The following is a 20661-nucleotide window of genomic DNA, read 5'->3' as shown; positions in this document are numbered from 1 at the left end:
GTTATTTATTTAATTATTGTACAATATAACAAATAAAATATCTAATTATTCTTAATATAATGTTTTACTATATAGTTCAGAAAATTGTTTTTTGCCCCCAAAATATAAATTGTTACTAATCGCACCCTCAACATGGAAAAACGCCCACATGGGGCGATATTGCCCCCGTTGAGAAACACTGTGTTAGAGGCTGATGGCTTCAGTGTATTTTTTTTTGGTCCCTTCAGTAGCTTTATATTACCAAATACAGCATTAACATTACAAGTTGCCTCTGCTACATTGTGGCCTAGTTTGAACTCATATAGAAATTGCTCATAAATTGTGTTGAGACTTAAGATCATGTAGAAATGGCTCCACTGTGTATTCTTTTGTAATTCTTAATATATCTGATAACATAATCAATAAGTTATTTGATAAATAATAAATCAGCATTTGAAATTAGGCAACCAAAATTTTTTTGGACTACCAAATGTATTTCTGAAGTTGTCCAGTGGACACCCTAATTTATTTTTTTGTTTTTTTTTAACTTTTTTGTATTTTATGCATATTTTATTGCAATATGTAATTTTTAAATAATATAATAAATAATAATAACAATAAAAGTCCATTGGAGACATCAAACTCAATTATGATGACCAATATGGCCACCATAGAATATGAACATGTAAAATGAAAAAATTAAAAAATTTGACATTGGCAACGGAGGAAAAATATGACAATTTGTGAAGTAATAATCATTTGTGTAAACTGTAGAATACTTTTAAATTAATAATTTTTAAAGACTTATATGTTAAACAGTACTGTCTCATATTCATTAAGTTGACTCTGTTGCATTTAAATTATGAATTTGATTTAAACCAAAATAAAATATTTTTAAAAGCATGTTACTAAATTAAAATGACCTATTTAAAATTAATATTTTATGATATTAAATTAATTTACTCTCCCAAGTTTTATTAACTGCTATTATTTATCAGTAATACCAGACTTATTACACCAGTTGGAATTATTGCCTGTTTAAGAAATCATCATAATTTATTGACTTATTTTTACACAGGGATGATGATAACTGTTAATAAAACTTGGAGATAAACAACTTGAAACAATTGCAAGAAATGAATTTTATTTTTATGCAAAGTAAAATACATAATAAAAGGCCTATTTTTTCCAAAATTGGTAATTTTTCTAAAATAGACAAGGTTTTTGTTTTATATTTCAAATTGAACAAGTTGTACTGTGTTTAAGTACAAAAAAACTGTAGGCTTCATAAATAAGATCACATGTTAATCATTAAAACAAAACTAAACTAAATCAGGTTACCTCTTATTTGAATCATCTTGTATACTGTATATATTAAAGAACTTAACATTTAAAGTATTTTGTTTTTAGCAGTCTGGTTAAGAAAGAATATTTATTGATATAATAAAAACGTTTTAAAGATAGAATTTTACAATTGTGATGAAAATTTTCAGGTGTTAAGTCAAGATGTTAAAAAGGAAAATCCTATGCAGTTTAAATTTAGGGGAAAATTTTATCCAGAAGATGTTGCTGAAGAACTTATTCAAGACATTACAGTGGTATGTTAAATCTTGTTTTTATTGTAGTTATATATTAAGAGAGTATAATTTGTCTGAATTAATAAAATGTGGGATTAATAATAGTTGACTGTGTGAATTGCTTGAATAAGCTGTAAAAGAATTTTTAAAAAAGTTTCATAATTTGTTATAGCATTATAATTTGTGTGTTGAATGAGCCATTTTGTTGTAAAGTTTTTAGTAATAAGAAAGCTATTTAAGTTTAACTATGGTTAACTAGCTTTTGGGCCATTTTTTATATGAAAATTATAAGGACCATTGGAATTCTATTTAAATTATTATTATTATTATTAAACAAGCTATACACAAAAATAATTATTATTTTTAAAATAAGGTGAAATTGGTTAACTCAGTCATTTTCTTTCCCAAATCATCCAGCATAGGGATTTACATGTTAAATGAAACTCAAATTTGTCAAACTGTTTAACATGAATGGTATTTTGATATAGTATTTTCATAAACTGTCTGGAATTTTAATTTAAATAAAATAATTAAAATATATATTGTATATTTCAAATTTGTTTATTCAATATATGTTTATGTATTGTGAGAGTAGCCAAGGGTATAAGTAAATTACAGTGGAACCCCGGTTAACGAACGTCCTTGTTAACGACCAAATCGGTTAACGAACTTTTATTTTGCAAAAATTTTGTCTCGGATAGCGAACAAAATTCGGATAACGAATGGTATTTTGTGTCAAATTTTAGTTAGTGTTAGGCATGCGCGAGTTAAGCATTGCTTTTCCGAGTGTTTGTGCCATACTTCTTTTTTTTCAGTTTTGTGATTTATATATTTAATCAATATGGCATCAAAAAAAGAAAAAAGTCATAGTGGCAATAGAAAATGACAGCGCGCTATCGCATTTGAGAACGATTTTGCTTAAAAGAGTAAGACAATCAACTTTAGATCAATTTCTTGTTCCTTACGGAAAGAGTTTGTTTGTTTGTTAAGTTATGGCAATGCAACACTTAGGCGATCTGCCTAGGGAAATGCCTTCTGGGAGGTGTTTTTAAAGGAAACTGGCCCCTATTTAGGCGTTACAGACGTGGAGAAAACCCGGAAAACTCCACGTGGCCAGCCCGTTTGAACGAGGTGCGAACCCACGAACGAACTCCCCCGTGTTCAAGGTACGAAGACCACTTAGCCACTGGTGGGGGTTTTTTTTTTTACCGAAAGAGACTTCGACTGGAAGAATCTTCCAATGAAGTGCTACTCGTTATTTTTTGAAGGGGATTCCCCTTCTAAGCATTAAGGTTCGTACATCTCCACTTTTCTGCCACCAACTACAACAAATGAAATTATGTACAGTGCTATTTTATTAAACAAATTTTACATGTTTGTTGCTGTAACGATAGATACTACGTTTTCTTACATTTTCATCAAAGAAAATTACTGTATATTACAAATAAAATCACAAAAATTTTGGAGACTAAAACAGATTAATTGCATTTGCATTAATTTCTATGGGAAAAATTGCTTCGGTTAACGAACGGAGTCGCGGAATGGATTAAGTTCGTTAACCAGGGTTCCACTGTACCTATATCACTTACTGGCGCACGATCGTGAGATCGGCTCTCGGAACTTTTTATAGGAGGGCGGTAATATTTAGGAAAAGGGGATTCAAGACTGGGAAGTCTTTATCCCAAATTTGTCATGGTCCCGACACCAGTTAATCAATCTTATAACACGCGGATTAACACGCGTGAAGTATACTTATTACGATTCAGATTAGGAGACATTTAATAAAAAAACAAAATAATAAATTTAATAAAACAAGAAAATAAATCATACAAAAATCTCAATGAATGAGAGATAGAAATACCACAAATAACATACAAATCGAGAGATAGCTATACTTATCTTCTACACTATTCGCGATCGAGAGAGAGAGCTCACAAAAATCGTTATAAAACATACGACCTGTTTCAGTTGTCGTTCGTCTTCTTCTCTGTATGCAAGGGACGCTTTGGAGATAAAGTTCATTTACTTCTTCGTATGGGAGATCACTATGTGCACAAATATAAAGGTATCACTTCTATGTGCAGACTCTAGACTTATTCTGTATGTGACTCGTCTAAGGACGTTGGTCATCAGGAGGGAAACATATGTGGAGTTTGGACGCTTTCGGATCTGTCGCTGAACTCCCCGAATTCTGACAAGTTCCCTGTATATCTTCGGAATACCGACCAATCATCGGCCAGTAACTCTTTCATGAGAACGGATGAAAGGGGAATGAATGAGGGGTAACCATTTCCCATCTGAGCAGGATTTTAACCAGATAAGGGAAAGTCAGAGGATGTTCTCTTCTGTGAAAGGAAGTAACATCTGTTATCTGCCTTTTCCCATGTTAAAACAGTATTTTTCTCACCAAAAATGAAGTAATATTTGGTGACAATATTTAACATAATTAATAAAATTATTAGCTTAGACCCAGGGGCCTTTCGGGTCTCACATCAAAATACCATTCATGTTTAACATGAATGGTATTTTGATATAGTATTTTCATAAACTGTCTGGAATTTTAATTTAAATAAAATAATTAAAATATATATTGTATATTTCAAATTTGTTTATTCAATATATGTTTATGTATTGAATAAACCAATTAGAAATGTTCTATAAAGTGTGGGAACCATTTACAACTACAAATAAACATTGTGTTTAATGGCTTCCAGACAGCAGTGATCTAGATATTGTAACTGTCATTCAAACCTGTTTTCTTCTAAGCATTTTTATTTGATTGCTGATGGATTTCTTCAACTAGCTGATGTAATAAATAGAGGTTTGATAAATTTTAAAAAGTGATTATATTCCAATTCTAAGTAAAAATTTTAAAAATATAAAACTCGGAGTGTTTGTGATAAAAATAAAGGGGCAGTAAAAACTCTAGTCTACTTATTTCTACATTCAGGATGAAGCTGAATTGTGGAGCATGCTTCAGTTAAAGCAAAAAAATTTTTATTTGATAGAACCTATGAAATACTGATTAAGCATTGTGATCAAATGTGTTGTTTGGAATTATTCATTAAAAAATTATTGAAAAATTATTCCTATTTCTAAGTGACAGCTTAATATGTTACGTTTGCTTTCCAGATGCCAAACTGATAAGGCTATCAGTATTATTAAGTAAGTAAAACTGCTGGTAAGTAATTTGAAATGGCAAATAGAATTTAAAAACTGGCAAAATGGCAATTTTTTTAATTTTTTGGAGCCCTGCAAAACAAATTGATTCTAGATGCAAAACATTGCAATTAAAAAATAAATTTTACTAAACAGGAGTGAACAGCTAACCATTCAGGAAAGTATTTCTCACTGGTTTATTTAACTGTTCGGTTAAACATATTGGAGTTTCTGGACAACACAGAGGTTTACATTGACATAACAGTTCTATTAATGAGACCCACAGAAATATTGTATGGATAGTTTTTGGGTGACCAATAAAGCAATGCACAAAATCTTGAATTTTAGCCAATCCTCCATAACTTGAATTTTTTTAATTTGAAATCCAATCCAAAGTTTTTTACCCAACCAATTGAAGTTTACCAGGTTCCACTGTATTTAATTTTCAAAAATATTATGCATTTTTTACATTTACTGTTTTTTACATTTACAAGAGAACTTTTTACTCAGAAATAGAGAAATGCTTAAATTTTTCTGTATTATTTCCAGATTTAAATTTACTTAAACATGAAAATAAAATATGGAAATTTGTTGTTGTTTAAAAACTATAACATTGTCTACATTGTTATATAATTGCAGATAAACATTTTTGTGAACATAAAAGATTTTTGATATTTACTAAGCTTTAATCTTTTTATTCAATAAACTGTATATCCTATAGAATGAGTCAAATATACCATAAAATTGTGGCATCATTAAGATAAGAATTGTTTTGAATACTATTTAAAATATATCAAATGTGGTGAAGGTAAAATGAGAGAATAACCTATAATATTTAGCATTGTTTTTTAAACATTTCCATGTCATATTTTTCTCATGTAATGTTTCAATTTGACCTTTCACAATTAGGGTAGGTTTACATCTATTCATTAGGTATGTATCTTGAGTTATTCAGTTAATAACTTTAACACTTTCCAATCCATGGAGGAGTCTTATTTGTCACAGTAATTTTTCTGTAAAAATTCTGTAAAAACTGTGAATGAGTAAAACAGAGTAACAGATGACTTAGACTCGACTATAGTCAATGCGGGAAGCATATTTAACATCATATCTTACATTTAAAAAATAAATTTCATGCCTGTGAATATAATATTAATTCAAATATTTAAAGTTCTTGGCTGTAAAATTATTTTCGTATTAAAAAATATTTACAAGTTTATCAGCTATTTTCAATATAAAAATAAACATGTTGAATACAATGAATGTTCAAAAAATTAAAATTTTAGTATGTAAGTAATACATGAGCATTTTAACAATTGAGATTTAGTTGTAAATCTTAAATTTTTTTTATTATGCAGTCTTATATTAGTGTATAGTTAGGATTATTCTATACAAAATTTGCATGTTTATCTTGGACTATTTAAAAAGATAAGAAGGCCAATTAATTGTGATAAATTGAATTTCTTAGGCATAAATCCTTTTTAGTTTTGTATACATTATATAATTAATTAATTAGAATATATTCATAAAATTTAAACAGTAAACATATTTTTACTATAAATTATTGGCATATATTACAATAATTTCTGTAGTTTGATTTTATTTTTTAAATCTCTACAGCGTTTGTTTTATCTGCAAGTGAAAAATGCAATATTGAGTGATGAAATATATTGTCCTCCTGAAACATCTGTTTTGTTAGCATCCTATGCAGTTCAAGCAAAATATGGAGATTATTATTCTGAAATTCATAAATCTGGTTGCCTTGCTAATGATCGTCTCTTACCTCAAAGGTAAATTTACTCTAATAAAATATAATTTAAGACATGAATATAAAGAATTTAAATCATTTAAAGGAAAAATTATTTTATGTCAGAATTTTAAGTAAAGCACCACAAACATCAAAAATCAGCTAAATTATAAATTCTTTACTTTTAAAAATTAAGAATTTACAGTTCTTTTGGATTTTTGGTGTTTTTGTTTTGCTTATAGTTTTAACCAGTATCTCTTCATCTGACTGTCAGAATTACTAAGCTTATATTATTTTAAACTGGCATCATTTTGTTCTAATTTAATTATTGTTTTTAACAACCTTTCTTAGTAATTAAATAACTTGATATTCTTTTGAAATATTTAAAACTTTCATTTATCTTTGTTACTTAAATATGTAATTCTGTGAATCATTTCTCTGTAGAGACACAAAAAGTTACACACATGTATAACTGAACAGCTGTGATCATCATATATAAATCTTTGCACTAATCATAAAGGTTTAAAGAAAATAAAGACACTTAGAGGTCAAAGATTTAGATATTATTTTATCATGTATAAACTGTTTGGACACACAATAGAACCTTGCTAATCCAAATTAATTTGAGCTCAAACCTGTTTGGATTATCCAAAATTCTTTTTCCTGGGGTCTTTTTTTATGTCCATGTGGAAATTTCTCAGTAAAATATTGTTGGATGAGTTCATTTTCTACATCAAGATAACTGATATCTATCAGATTTTTGAGAACTGACAAACTTTGTTCATGTAGGTGAGGGGGATTTCTGCTTCCTAAGTATATGACCATATAAGGAGGAGTAAAGAAAAGACTTAGTCATTGTTTTCTATTCCAATCACAAATTTTTAGTTTATTTTGAAAATTTGTACATGTTGCATATTTTGGTTGGTATGAAGTAAGCATGACAACCATATATTTTGTTTGGAGAAGGATGGTGAGTTTTTTAATGGCATATTTATAACATATTTCACTGTATGCTTGATCAAGTACAGGTTTTTTTTAGTACAAGCATTTGTATGAAACAGTGAATTGTTGTAATAACTGAATTATGCTGTTTTGTTGTATTAATAAATTGTTTTAATTTTTCTAACATTACAGAACCACACAATTACAGGAATTTTGATATAGCATATTTTTATGATTATTCTTGTATTACTTAGAAAATAATGTGATCAGTTATTCTTTTATTCAAGTAGAAAGTTCTTTGCAACAAAAAAAATTATGTATAATTGTTATTTTTTATGAATCTGACAAATGCATTTTCAGTAATGTCTGTAGATTCATCTGCTTGCACTACAATCATCTACAATCCTTGATATGATGTACAGTACTTGTTCTTCAATATCATCTGCTAATTGTGCTATCAGAAATAAGTACTATTGCTGTTTCCAATTTTCTTCACTATGCATTTTATTATATTTCAATAAACTGTAAAATGACTTTCCACAATTTATTAAAAATGAGATGAGATTTTTCTCAACTTTTAATAAATCTGACTACTTGTGTTTTATCAGAAATTGTAAGCATATAAAAAATATTTCTTGCTTTTTAATACATACATACATGAAGTTTTAAAAATTTTTTAAAGCTAAATTTGTGTGTTTAGTGGAAAAATGATGATGGAATTATATGGAACCAGATTCATTTGCTAACTTTAAACAGTATGTTCTCTACCACTGTATAAGATAATCTTTTAGAGTACAGGACAAAGGTACTGGAATATGAAATTCCCCATTTGTTAAATAAATTGTCATATCTTCTGCAATCCCTCTGTTGTTTTCTCTTGTTGTATTATTTGTTTTTACTTTTCTTATTTTCTTCTGGCTGTGACATTACTAATTTTGGTTTTGCAAAAATGTATTTTTTTATTTTACTGTAATTGTCTGATGATGAATTATATTAATGTTGTTTCAGAAGTCTTGTAAACAAATTGAAAAGTTTGGTTTGTTGAATGAAATGAATTTCATGAGAGATGGCTTATGGTTTAAGAATATTATATATATTAGTGCATGATTCTTGTTCTTAGTTTTAGATACATTTAGGGTTCTTGTCTCATTGTTTCTAAAGTTTGAATGTGCTTAATATATTATAATTATTTAAATAGTAAATTTTTTTTCAGAGTAATGGATCAACATAAATTATCTAGAGATCAGTGGGAAGAAAGAATAACTAATTGGTGGGCTGAACATAAAGGAATGCCCAGGTATATTATGTATTACTATTATTAATTGTATTATATTAATATTGGTTTCAAAATTTCTGAAATAAATGTTAGCTCATTGAGTGTTATAGTCTATTTTTAATAATATAAAAGTACCTGTCATTGGCCGAGTGGCTAAAATCACTACACATTGGTAGTTGGTTGTAAATTTGCATTACTAACAGACTGCTATATGGAGTTTTCTTTGTTTTATTCACATCCCTAAACCTGAATAAAGGCCAGTTTTTCATTGAAAGACTTACTGTGAGGCATTCCCTTGGCAGATTACCCATGTGTTGCATTGCTTTATTCCATCAAAATCAAATTTTAATAATATAAACTTGTCAAAATACTTTATACTAATTAATGATTATACAAAATTTATAAATAACAGTATTAATTTACTTTTATGTTAATTAAATGTAGAACTTTAATATAAACATAATTAACTGTAAATTGTCGTGGTATATTATTGTGACTCATTAAAAATCTAAGAATTCTTAACATGTCAATCTCTGAAAAATTTGAATCTTTAAAGTTTGTGGTTTTTCTAGAACAGAGCTGAATAAAATTTATATATAAATTATTGTGCATTTTAATTTTTGTTGATTTATTATGATATAAATAATTACTCTTAAAAAGGAAATACTTTTTCCAGTTGTGTTGGAAGAAAGTAGGGAGTCGTTTTCTATATTTAAAAAAAAAACATGAAAAAGATTCAACAATATAAAAATCATAAAATGTAATGCAAGAGAATTTCTCTAAATTTCCAGAAATTTAAGATTTTAAACATTGAAAATATCACTGGAATATATACAATAGTTGCCACAAAAATTACACAATTACATCGCATGTGATACATACCAAAAAGTATATTTATGCTGTGACTACAGTTTTTAATGATGTATGTAGTACAGAGATAAACCAAAGAAGAATAAAAAATGCAATGTATTACCTATAATACTATATTGAACTTAGGTTGTTTGCATTACAACTTCACCAAAAATGTTAATGAGCACTGTTGCATAAACTTTCCATTAGCTTATGGAAACCAAAAAAGAGGGTTTAGCATGGAAAAAAGGGTTCTTGAGGGCTGAAAAATATATGATTAGTTATTATTATTATTTTCTTTTTTTTTAATTTCAAGTATAAAACTTATGGAAATTATGAAGAGTTGCCACTTTTATTTAGATTTTTTTATTACTAATTATTTGAGTTTAATATCTATCAGATACAACTTTTTGTGTGTACTAATTGTTTGAAAAAACAAAATTTTGCTTTCTTTTGAAAAATATGTAGCTGATTTTAAGATTAACACATTCAAATTGTAACTTTTTAAGAAAAGAATATTACATTTTTATTTCTATATAAAACCATAATAGTTTGTTTGAACTACAGTACAGTAAGATCCCATTTAGCACTGTCTCACTTAACACTGATTCGATATAACACAGTCTGCTTAAAACCTAAAAATATCTCAAAATTTATGCTGATTTAAATTATCGCAGCATTTTATTGATTTGAATATAATATGATTATTTACGAATCAGCAAAAGGCAAAAAGGTGTACTTTCTTTAAATCTGTTTGTTTGGTGCAATTTTGGAAAAAATATGACATTATGGATGCCGTAGGAAATATCGACTTTGCTTGGCAATAATTAACTGATAAATACACGAATGAAGTGTGGAAGAAGTTATGGCTAAAGGTATCAAAGAATTCTCAATGAGAATAGCCTATCGCTGTATTGTTAGGTTAACCGACTCAACCTAATCGATATAGCAGGACTAGGAGATATAGAAAAGCAGGATATTGAGGAGTTACCGCAAGTTTCTGGTGATAGCCTTACCAACGACGACCTACAAGAACTGGCGGAACATGGAATTCATGTGGAACTGGAAAACAGATATTCTGAAAACAAAGAAGCCAAAAAATTTCTGAACAGATTTCGTTAGTAAAAGTTTGGTAAGATAACTGAAATCTGTTTCTTTGCAGACACACTAAGGTGACATATATCAACACTTGGCAACTTATTGACTATTTATTCAGTTGGGACGCCTTTTACATTACGCGTTTCGGGCATTGGCCCCTCTTCATAACTGAAATCATTGATCAAATTGTAGCGAGTGATCTAAATTTTGGAAAGGAGTGCAAAAGCAAAATGAGGCATTTTGGATGCGATCTTCTGCTAGCAACATTCGCTTGAGGAAAGAAAAAAGCGACAAATGAAACTTCACAACTGTGAGAATCCTGAAGTGGAGAGAGATTCTTCTAAAGAATTTATTTGTGAAATAATGACATAATTTTTAATAGAAAATAATACTTTGTAAATTTTAACAAATTTTATTTCGAACAACGGATGTCAATACTTTTGTTATAGAAAGAAAGTTGATTTCCTTTTCTATGGCCGACTTGAAGTTGAGACAGAAGTGGCCGCACACGCGACTTGGCCGTCAGTTAGGCTGTTGACTCGTATAAAAGGGACATTTTTCCGCCACTCCTGGCAGTTCACGGGAGATCCTAAAGATAACTGAATTCACCATACTATTCAGAACAGTTCTACGAAGTCCAGATCTTAGAGGATAGAATTTGCCATACTAAGTGCTACACGAAGTAAGCATCCATAGATGATCCTCCTCAAGAATATATTAAAAGAATATATTTTTGAGAAAATATATTAAATGAATATATAAAATGATATCAAGAATATATTAAATGAAGAAAAGTAATAAGGTAGTATAACATGATAGATTGATGTAAACTCTCTCTCCGCGCATAAGGGTTGGATTTAGCGTAAATAGATTAAACGTAGCTTAAGGTAGGATAATCTAATTCCCCTACGAGATAAATCTTGGCTTGTATCATTGTGATTCCATTTATTATAATTTGTTTAATTGTATTATATTGGTATTCATTCTTTAGTTTAGTTTTATGAAATATTATTTGTTTATAATGAGATTGGTTTCCATTTGGTTTAATAAGCACTTTCACTTGCTCAACTGTTAACCCTCCTATGATCTATTCTGACATTGTCCCTTGAATGCCAGACATTTTTAAGAAGAAATATATGCGTGATAGCCTGCGTAATTGACTATCTGGTGTCAGGAATCCTGGATTATACAATTGTACGTCTCCATCCTTCTTAAACACTTTTAACACCCTCCTTAAAAGTTAGAGATCGGATTGCAAGATCTTGTGCAGTAAGTGGTCATTGGATTGCCCGCGACCCCCTGCTTATCTCACACAACTTTATTGCAAAAGAACAAAAATTTCAGAAAAGTAAGGACCTTCATCACAAAAAAATGAACTTTACATTTCTGTGTGCCTGTTTGTGTTATTTAGCATATATTATTATACAAATTAATATAAAAATAACTTAAAATTAAAGTAAAATTTGTTTATTGTTGGTTGCGTGTTTCCCCATCTCTATTTACTCTGTTAAAATGATCTCGTTTAATGCTGTTTCACTTATTGCTTTGTTGTCTAGGAACGCATCCTGTGTTAAGTGGGGTCTTACTGAAGTTGAAAAATATGCAATATATATATTGCATATTTTTCAACTACAGTAAGACCCCACTTAACACAGGATGCGTTCCTAGACAACAAAGCAATAAGTGAAACAGCATTAAACGAGATCATTTTAACAGAGTAAATAGAGATGGGGAAACACGCAACCAAAAATAAACAAATTTTACTTTAATTTTAAGTTATTTTTATATTAATTTGTATNTTGTTAAATTTTTTTTTTAATTATAGGGAAGATGCAATGATGGAATATTTAAAAATTGCTCAAGATCTTGAAATGTATGGAGTGAATTATTTTGATATCAAAAATAAAAAAGGAACTGATTTATGGCTAGGAGTCGATGCTTTAGGACTAAATATTTATGAGAAAGAAGATAAGTAGGTCTTATTTTTTATTTATTATAATAGTTTTTTTTTTTGTATTAAAAATTTAAGTTTTAAAATTAAACATTTAGATTAACTCCTAAAATTGGATTTCCTTGGAGTGAAATAAGAAATATATCCTTTAATGATAGAAAATTTGTCATAAAACCTATTGACAAAAAAGCTCCAGTAAGTAAATAATTTTGATTTGTCTAAAAATAATAATTTGTGTCTCAGCCTATAATTAGTACAATCAGCAATTAATATTAAATATTTGTTACAAGTTTTATAACTTCTAAATTCTGTTATGAGAATTGCATGAATTGCATTTATTAGTATAGTGTGTGATCGGTTAATGAACAAATCAGATAACGAACACTTTTGCGAAAGATTTTTATGTTCGTACAACGAACACCTCACAGAACAAACACAAGAAGAAGCAATGTAAAATAATGAATACCGATTGGTCTTCAGACAACAATTCGAAACTTTTTGGAGCATGGGAGACGTTGACATTGACGCTCAGCCTAGTATATACTGCTTGGATAGTATTTCTCTGAACTTTGAAACTTTCCCTTGTAATTCCAGCCTTTTATTTTTCTGACAGAAACAATTCTTTTATAATATTCGTGAGACTGTCATGCAGGCACTCATTAAGTTTTGCATGGGTATGTATTTTCAAAAGGTGAGAGTATAATAGCAAAGGTAGAGAGTGGGCAGATGTTTTATGTTGCTGGGCAGTATGGCTTGAACAGGTCTATAGTAGGCGGCAGTTTAATCTTATCTAAGAAAGGTACTGTATAATCAAAAAAACTCAATCAGATAAAGGAAGTAACAAAAATCACATCTGAGAAATAAAGAATATTGAAGAGCTCATAATGGAAACTGATCTGATGACAGAAGAATGCCAAGAACTCTTGAATGAAGAATACCAAGAAACTCGGTGAGATGTGTTTTTTTCTGAAAAACAGGATTAATGCCAATATCTGCCATTAAAGATCTTTTGAAGAAGTGGGATGATGTCAGAACAACGGTCTTAGAATGGCATCCAAACCAGGTTAATATGCTTGCAGATCTCTACAATTATAATGCTATTAATTACTTCTGAAAAATCTTGAAGAGAGAAAAGCAATCAAAATTAGACATTCTTTAACCCCCACAAATGGAAAAAAACACAACTAATAAAAATTCAAGACTGTGTATATATCTATTTTTATTATTACATATAAATAAACAAAAGTGTATTTTTTTGGGGTCTCCAGAATGAATTAATCAAATTCCCATAAAAACCATAGGTTTTTATGGGAATTTGAAATCGATAATCAGTTAACAAACAGTTCGGATAGCAAACAAAGACTTGGAGCATATTATGTTCATTAACCGATCACCCACTATATTTACATTTCTTAGTTTTAATTTAGTGATTAAATATTATATGAAATATAATTAATAAGTATAAGCTTGCCAGTGCTAGTTGGTGATACACCCTACCTCTTGTGTTTTAGCAATAGTTTCTTTCTGATTCAGGTTGATGTAAGAGGTAAATCATATCTGGATGGTGGTGGTTGATACAAAGACAAGACTTCTATTTACTGAGGTAACAAAAGGATGGCTTACAGATAACAGTTTCCTTGTATGTGAATAAGACAAGATCTAATCAGTCTGAGACTTGTGTGATGATATTTTACTTTGACTTGCATCTGTTGGCAATCCATATAGCTAGTTGGCCCCAGGTTTGTTGTTGTCAGTTAAATGATGTTCATGAAGGAAAGAATGAATTCAGTCTTTAGGAGAGAATTGGGAGTGATTCTTTCTCTTGGTGAATGATGGGATCTTTTTCAGTCCTCCATTCATGTTGGACCAAGTCTAGAACTGGTGGTTAGCATAGGAATGTTGATCTTTTTAGGGGAAATATCACGGATCTTCTTGGAGGAAAAAGATCCTACATCCTTGGAGAGACAGGCTTTTAAAGGATTCTGATCCATGCTCCAACATTCATATTGGTTCTCATCTACCTCCACATGCTTTCCAGTTGGTTCCTGATGATGATAGGGACCAAATCTGATTAAGGTTGGCATCCTCATCAAATTTGTTGGGTCTGATTTTCATATGAAGTTAATATTGAACTTCAAGATTGCTTGTCCATAATTTGCAATAATGTGTTTTCTTTCCTATCTCTAAAAGGTTGCAGCTATATCTAAAATGTTTCAACTGTCTCATGAGATAGTTATATAATAAGACACTTTCCTTTGTTTTTCCCATGACCATCAGAGTGACAGGTGAAAATTCTCTATTCACTGTTCTCTCCCTTTATCTTTTAATACAAAACTGTGTCTGTATCTCTTAATGCAAACCTGTGTCTTTTAATACAAAACACAATTTTTTTCTTTTCTCTAATGATGGTTGGTTTGATAAAAATGCTTTTATGTAACAAATTTCTTTTTTCAACATTCTAGTGAAAGGTTTGGACTTCACATAAGGCAATTTAAGCTGCTGTTGTAACTTTGAGGATTTACTTATGATCTCTGTATGATATAATGATAGATTTAAGATATTTAAAAATTTTTCCTCATTGCAGTTTGTCAAGAAAATTTATATTACAGTAATAATTATAATTATTAATTTAAGTTTTTTAATTAGTCATATAATGCAAACAGAAAAGTACATTATTTGTTTTTAACATGTATTTTTGTTGCATAATGTTTATCAACTTTTAATTTTTCTATGATGATGCTATTTTAGTCATTATAGGTATTTTAATATTGAAGATTTTTAAATGCTAAAGAGAGAACTTAAAATTTTAAAATTTATTAAAAGACTAACTTTTATAAACAGATCAACAGCATTAAATTAAGTTCTTAGTAAATATATATGGTTTATATATAATCAAGTTTTTATCCATTTTCTGAAGGAGATTATTGTAATTTTTATATTCCTATGAAAACAGGTTTAAAATTTTAATGAATTTTTTTAATAATAGATAGCATAACATGATTAGAGAGTTTGCTCATTGGTAATTTTTGCTATAAAATGGTTTATTATAAGCTTGCATTATAAAATAAGGTTGTAATGGTAGACAGAGTAGTCATTGACTTAAATCTGAACCAAAAAGATGTTGCAAGGCATTGACCTCACTTTATCAATCATTGTAAAACTAAGTAGTAGTTCTGATTTTCTAATACTGAAAGAATTACAATAATTTATGAATTGTTTAAATTAAATTAATAATGAGGTGCTTCAAATGATAAAAGTGAATTGTGAAGGAGTGTGTATTTGTTGTTATTTCAAAATATACAAAATAGTAAGAAAGAAACTACAGTAGAGCGTCATTTATCCGAATCATTTGGGGACTGAGGTTGTTCGGATAACTTATTTTTCGGATAATCAATTATATACGAAAAAATATATTAACCTATCCCATGTTGAAATTTTTCTCCGTTGTGTGTCGCTTTGTATTGAATTTTCATTGATGTTAAGCCTAAAGTAAACTTTTTAAAACAATAATTGTGGCTATTGTATTGTTAAAAATTATTTCTTTATTTTTTACAAACAAAATAAATATATTGAAAAATATAAAAACCAAAAAATATATACTTTAGAAATTGAACTAGTATCAAAAACGTTCGATTCAGCACGACACACAGTCTTTAGAAAACACTAAACAAAAATGCCAGGGCTGCCAGCTAAAACACACACACCGACAAAAAATATATTGGAGTAGCCCAAGATATAGCCAAAGATTGCAGCGCCACAGCACTAACGAAAATTTAAATTTGCCGACTGAAATGCTTTCGGCTAACCGACGTTTCGGATAACCGGCTTTCGGATAAACGACGCTCTACTGTATATTTTAAAGGCAAACAAGATAGTTCCTTAAACATTAATTGAATTAGATTTAACATAATTGTTATAAATTAAATTAAGAGAGAGAGAGAGAGAGAGAGAGAGTATTTTTTAATTATTTNAAATTATAAATTAAATATGCGTGGACAGATTCAAATTAAAAAAAGTTATTTCTTTTACCAAGATTACTAAAATTGAAGTTCATAATTAAGAATTAAATTATAGTGGTAGAAAATAATATAAAAGTATTTATATTATTTGTACTGTACAATTTCAAAACTATTTTGTGTAATAGACTCTGACTTAATGGCTATTTTGATATTATTGATGACAAAAGTTTAAAATCATTGATTTCCTTATCTGTCCAATATTTTTGTTTGACAGAGTTGAACTGTTTGGACCATGTGGCGTGAAAAAATTTTGTCGAGGTCCTCGTGAGAATGTGACACGCGTGAAATAGGACCACTGAGTCATAACATTTGCATGTGCAACTATCTGTATGTTGTTGATGTCGACCGATATACACCATGTGTATGTTGTGATTGGGTAAATCTAATTAGCAAGTGGTGACACTAGTGAGACTTTATTGAACTAATTTTTTCACATTTTTTTCGTTAAGGCATGTAATATTATTTTGTACCGTAAATAGTACTGAAATATTATAATGTAGTCAAAATGTACTAAAAATCTAAGTGTACTTTTAATGTGCTCGAAAGGGCAAAATGTACCCGAAAAGTACAAATGTACTAGGAATGGCAATGCTGCACAGTCCTCAGAAAAACACCACACAAAAGTGCCAGTGCTGCCAACTAAACCATGCACACCAACAAAAAAATATTGGAGTAGCCCAAGATATAGCCAAATATTGCAACGCCACAGCACTAGCGAAAATTTAAATTTGCCGACTGGAATGCTTTCGGATAACCGGCTTTTGGATAACCGATGCTCTACTGTACATTAAATGATGATGATGATCAGATTGATAGAAGCTGCTGTGTGTTTGTACTTTAGCATATCTTAACATATCAAATTTTATAAATATCTAAAAGGATCATATTCTCAGTTGGGTAAGGAAATTTATGAAATATGTTGATCTTATAGTTGTTGACAACAGTTGAACATTGCCAATGGTCTAGTTTTAAAATATAACTTTATATTAATTAAATTATTATGCAAACACTATGATGTACAATGCTAGACTATTTATAAACTTATAAACATAATGAAAAATAGCAATATACAAGCTTTGTTTTAAATTTATCTGTAGATTCTATTATAAATATGATTTTTGATTTTGAAGAATATCTTTATTATATTATTAAGCTGATAATTTTGTATGTTCTTTTTATAGGATTTTGTTTTTTTTGCTCCAAGATTAAGAATCAACAAACGTATTTTAGCACTTTGTATGGGAAATCACGAATTATATATGCGTCGCCGTAAACCAGATACTATTGAAGTACAGCAAATGAAAGCACAGGCTAGAGAGGAAAAATTGGCACGACAACAAGAAAGGTACTTAAACACTTCTTGTCAGCAGTAACTCGTAATGACTTTGTTTTTTCATTAATTTCATGATAGACTTGGTTAATTTTCAGAGAAAAGCTAAGGAAAGAAATGGAGGCACGTGAATTAGCAGAGAAAAAACAGCAGGAATATGCTGAAAGATTAAAACAAATGCAAGACGAAATGGAAAGAAGGCAGAGGGGTAAATCTTGAGCAAAATGACCAAAATCTTTGGACACCTTTATGATTTCAATTTTAGGAATTACAAATAAATTGAAAACTATTGCAATTTTTAACAAGAAAAAAGATTAAAAAAAACAAAAGTTTATTTGATAATATAGTTTCAGACTTAAAAAATAATTTTTGTATGTGTGTTTTTTTGTTAAATTTTAGAATTAGTCGAAGCACAGGACACCATACGTCGTCTAGAAGAACAATTACGAATAATGCAGCAAGCAAAAGAACATTTAGAGCAAAAACAAAATGAACTACAGGAAATGATGATGAAATTAGAACATGATAAAGCAATGGAGAGTGAAGAAAAACTTAAATTGGTAAGATTTTAAATTTAAAATACCAGTCGACCCCCCCCCATAACACTGTTGATAATTCTGTTTTATATGAATTTCATGTTGTGCGAGTCACTTAGATTTTACAAATATGTGTGCCGGACTGTGAACGGCTCACGTATTTGTAAAATCTAAGTGATTCGTACAACATGGAATTCATATAAAACGGAATTATCAACAGTGTTATAGGGGGGTCGACTGGTAGTTAAATTGTTCATTATAACAATTGCATACATCTTAGTAAAATTACTAATCTTAAAATTTTTGACAAGTTTTATTGTAAAGAAGGAAAAACAATTTGAATTCTAAAAGAGATACAGGTATACCTCGCCTTACGTCGGTAATTGGTTCCAGGAGAACGACTTAAGTCGAAAAACGACGTAAGTCGAGGTATACCTGTATATTCTTTATTATAATTATAATTAGACATTGAAATCTACAAGCTTATGGAACATAAATATATTGTTTTTATACACATGTACAAGTGCACACAGTAGCATCCATACTTGATCTATTCAAAAACTCAAATAATCTGCTGAATTATCTGTGTACTGATGTACTGTTTTTAAATAAAATTTGTTTAAGTCAGTTTATAGAAATAATTTATGATGATCCAGATTCTGCTAATATTTATTAAATTATGAAGTCTTTTTTGAAATTTTTTTCACTTGAAATGATATTGATTTTTGTGTAAATATTTTTGTACAAATATTACACAGTTCCATATTCATGGATTTCCAAGAGTATTATACAGTTATTTTTATTGCTCTTGTGGCCTTAAAAATTATGACCAAAAACTGTACTATCAATAACACTCCTTACGAGTTAGTTGAAGATAGCTTAATAGTTTTGTTATGTGAATATCTCCAAAAACATATCTGTAAGGTTTACAAGTACAGAAGCTGCTATCAAGTCTGTGTAGAACAGTTGTTTTCAAACTATTACCATTTAATATCAGATATACATGAAACACAATAAGTATGAAACATTCATTCAATAACTACATTTTACATTCATAATTTTTTTGCTATAGAAAGTTGTGATATCAGGGATGTCAAGTAATCATTATGACATCAAAAACTGTGATAGTGGTGTCAAAAATAGTGGTCTATGATTGTATTGAATTGTATCGGGTTTGACACTAAATGTTAGAGAGACAGCAAAAGCGATTCTGTATACACTGCACTCAACTTTATTTAGTCGTTGCTATACTCTCAAAGTTCAGAGATTTCAGAGTTAATATATGGATGTAATTTCTGTAAGAATACTTTTGAGTTCTGTAGATAATTTATCATAATTTACAGAATTGTATATACAAATACATTTTGTGTTTTAATAAGACAAAATCCAATTATCATTGCTCTGCAGAATTTGTATATAATCAATAATAAGTACTATGTATATAATTCGTCTCTGTAATCCAAAAGATTTTTGGTAGACGGACTCACAGAAAAACTTTTAGTTAGGAACTCACTTTTATTCTTTAAAAAATGACATATGCATTTCGGGTTGGTATACTCATCCAACCCCTCTTCAGTGTTACTCTTAAAGTAAAAGTTGTGTATGGGCTACCACTACATCTAAACACCAACCATTTGTTTTCCATTTAAAATTCACTTGAAGTGTTTGCATAACATCTCTTCTTTAAAATATAAATAGCATAAGAATACCACTTTGAACAGTCCAGATACAGAGAAATAATAGTCATCAGTCCAGATACAGAGAAATAATAAGTACAGTTTTGTAGAATACATGCAAAACAAATCATATACAAATCATCTAGTTTTTTATTAGGATTGTTCATCAATTATGTCTGCATTTTTCTTGAAACTTTTACTTCCCCTCGTTGAACATCCAGAAAAACCCAATCTCCTTTATAACCTGTACCACTTTATGAATGATGGATGCCATAAGTAGAAATAAAACATACAAGGAACTTTGAAATAAACAGATGTCCACTGAAGTTCGACAATTCTCCTTATCTGACTTGTCATAACTTCCTTCCTCCTTTCAGTGTGAACATCATTTATGGACAGCTCCTAAAGTATAACAGTTGTTTTATCACTAACAAACAGCTCGGTAAATAAATGATTCATAATTTAATAAAACTGGAATAATGAAATGAAATCTTATTACATTTTTGAATTTTGAAGAAAAAA

General features: G+C 29.3%; 1 protein-coding gene across 3 annotated transcripts in view; it reads left to right on the top strand.

Moving 5' to 3' along the window:
- The window catches only part of LOC111622000 (moesin/ezrin/radixin homolog 1-like), a 76712-nt gene that overhangs the window by 52118 nt on the left and 3933 nt on the right, over positions 1 to 20661 (top strand). For all 3 annotated transcript variants that reach the window (XM_023364297.1, XM_023364295.1, XM_023364296.1), the window contains exons 5-12: positions 1473 to 1577; positions 6336 to 6505; positions 8618 to 8701; positions 12453 to 12599; positions 12677 to 12773; positions 17779 to 17942; positions 18026 to 18135; positions 18327 to 18487. In XM_023364297.1, coding sequence (XP_023220065.1) covers positions 1473 to 1577; positions 6336 to 6505; positions 8618 to 8701; positions 12453 to 12599; positions 12677 to 12773; positions 17779 to 17942; positions 18026 to 18135; positions 18327 to 18487 — 1038 coding nt within the window. The remainder of the gene's footprint in view (positions 1 to 1472; positions 1578 to 6335; positions 6506 to 8617; positions 8702 to 12452; positions 12600 to 12676; positions 12774 to 17778; positions 17943 to 18025; positions 18136 to 18326; positions 18488 to 20661) is intronic.

The sequence above is a fragment of the Centruroides sculpturatus genome, unplaced genomic scaffold (assembly GCF_000671375.1).
Source record: "Centruroides sculpturatus isolate CEXI.00-Female unplaced genomic scaffold, Cexi_2.0 scaffold268, whole genome shotgun sequence".
In the NCBI taxonomy this organism is placed as follows: Eukaryota; Metazoa; Arthropoda; class Arachnida; order Scorpiones; family Buthidae; genus Centruroides; species Centruroides sculpturatus.
Note: the sequence above shows the minus strand (reverse complement) of the source record. Positions and strands in the feature narration are given on the sequence as shown.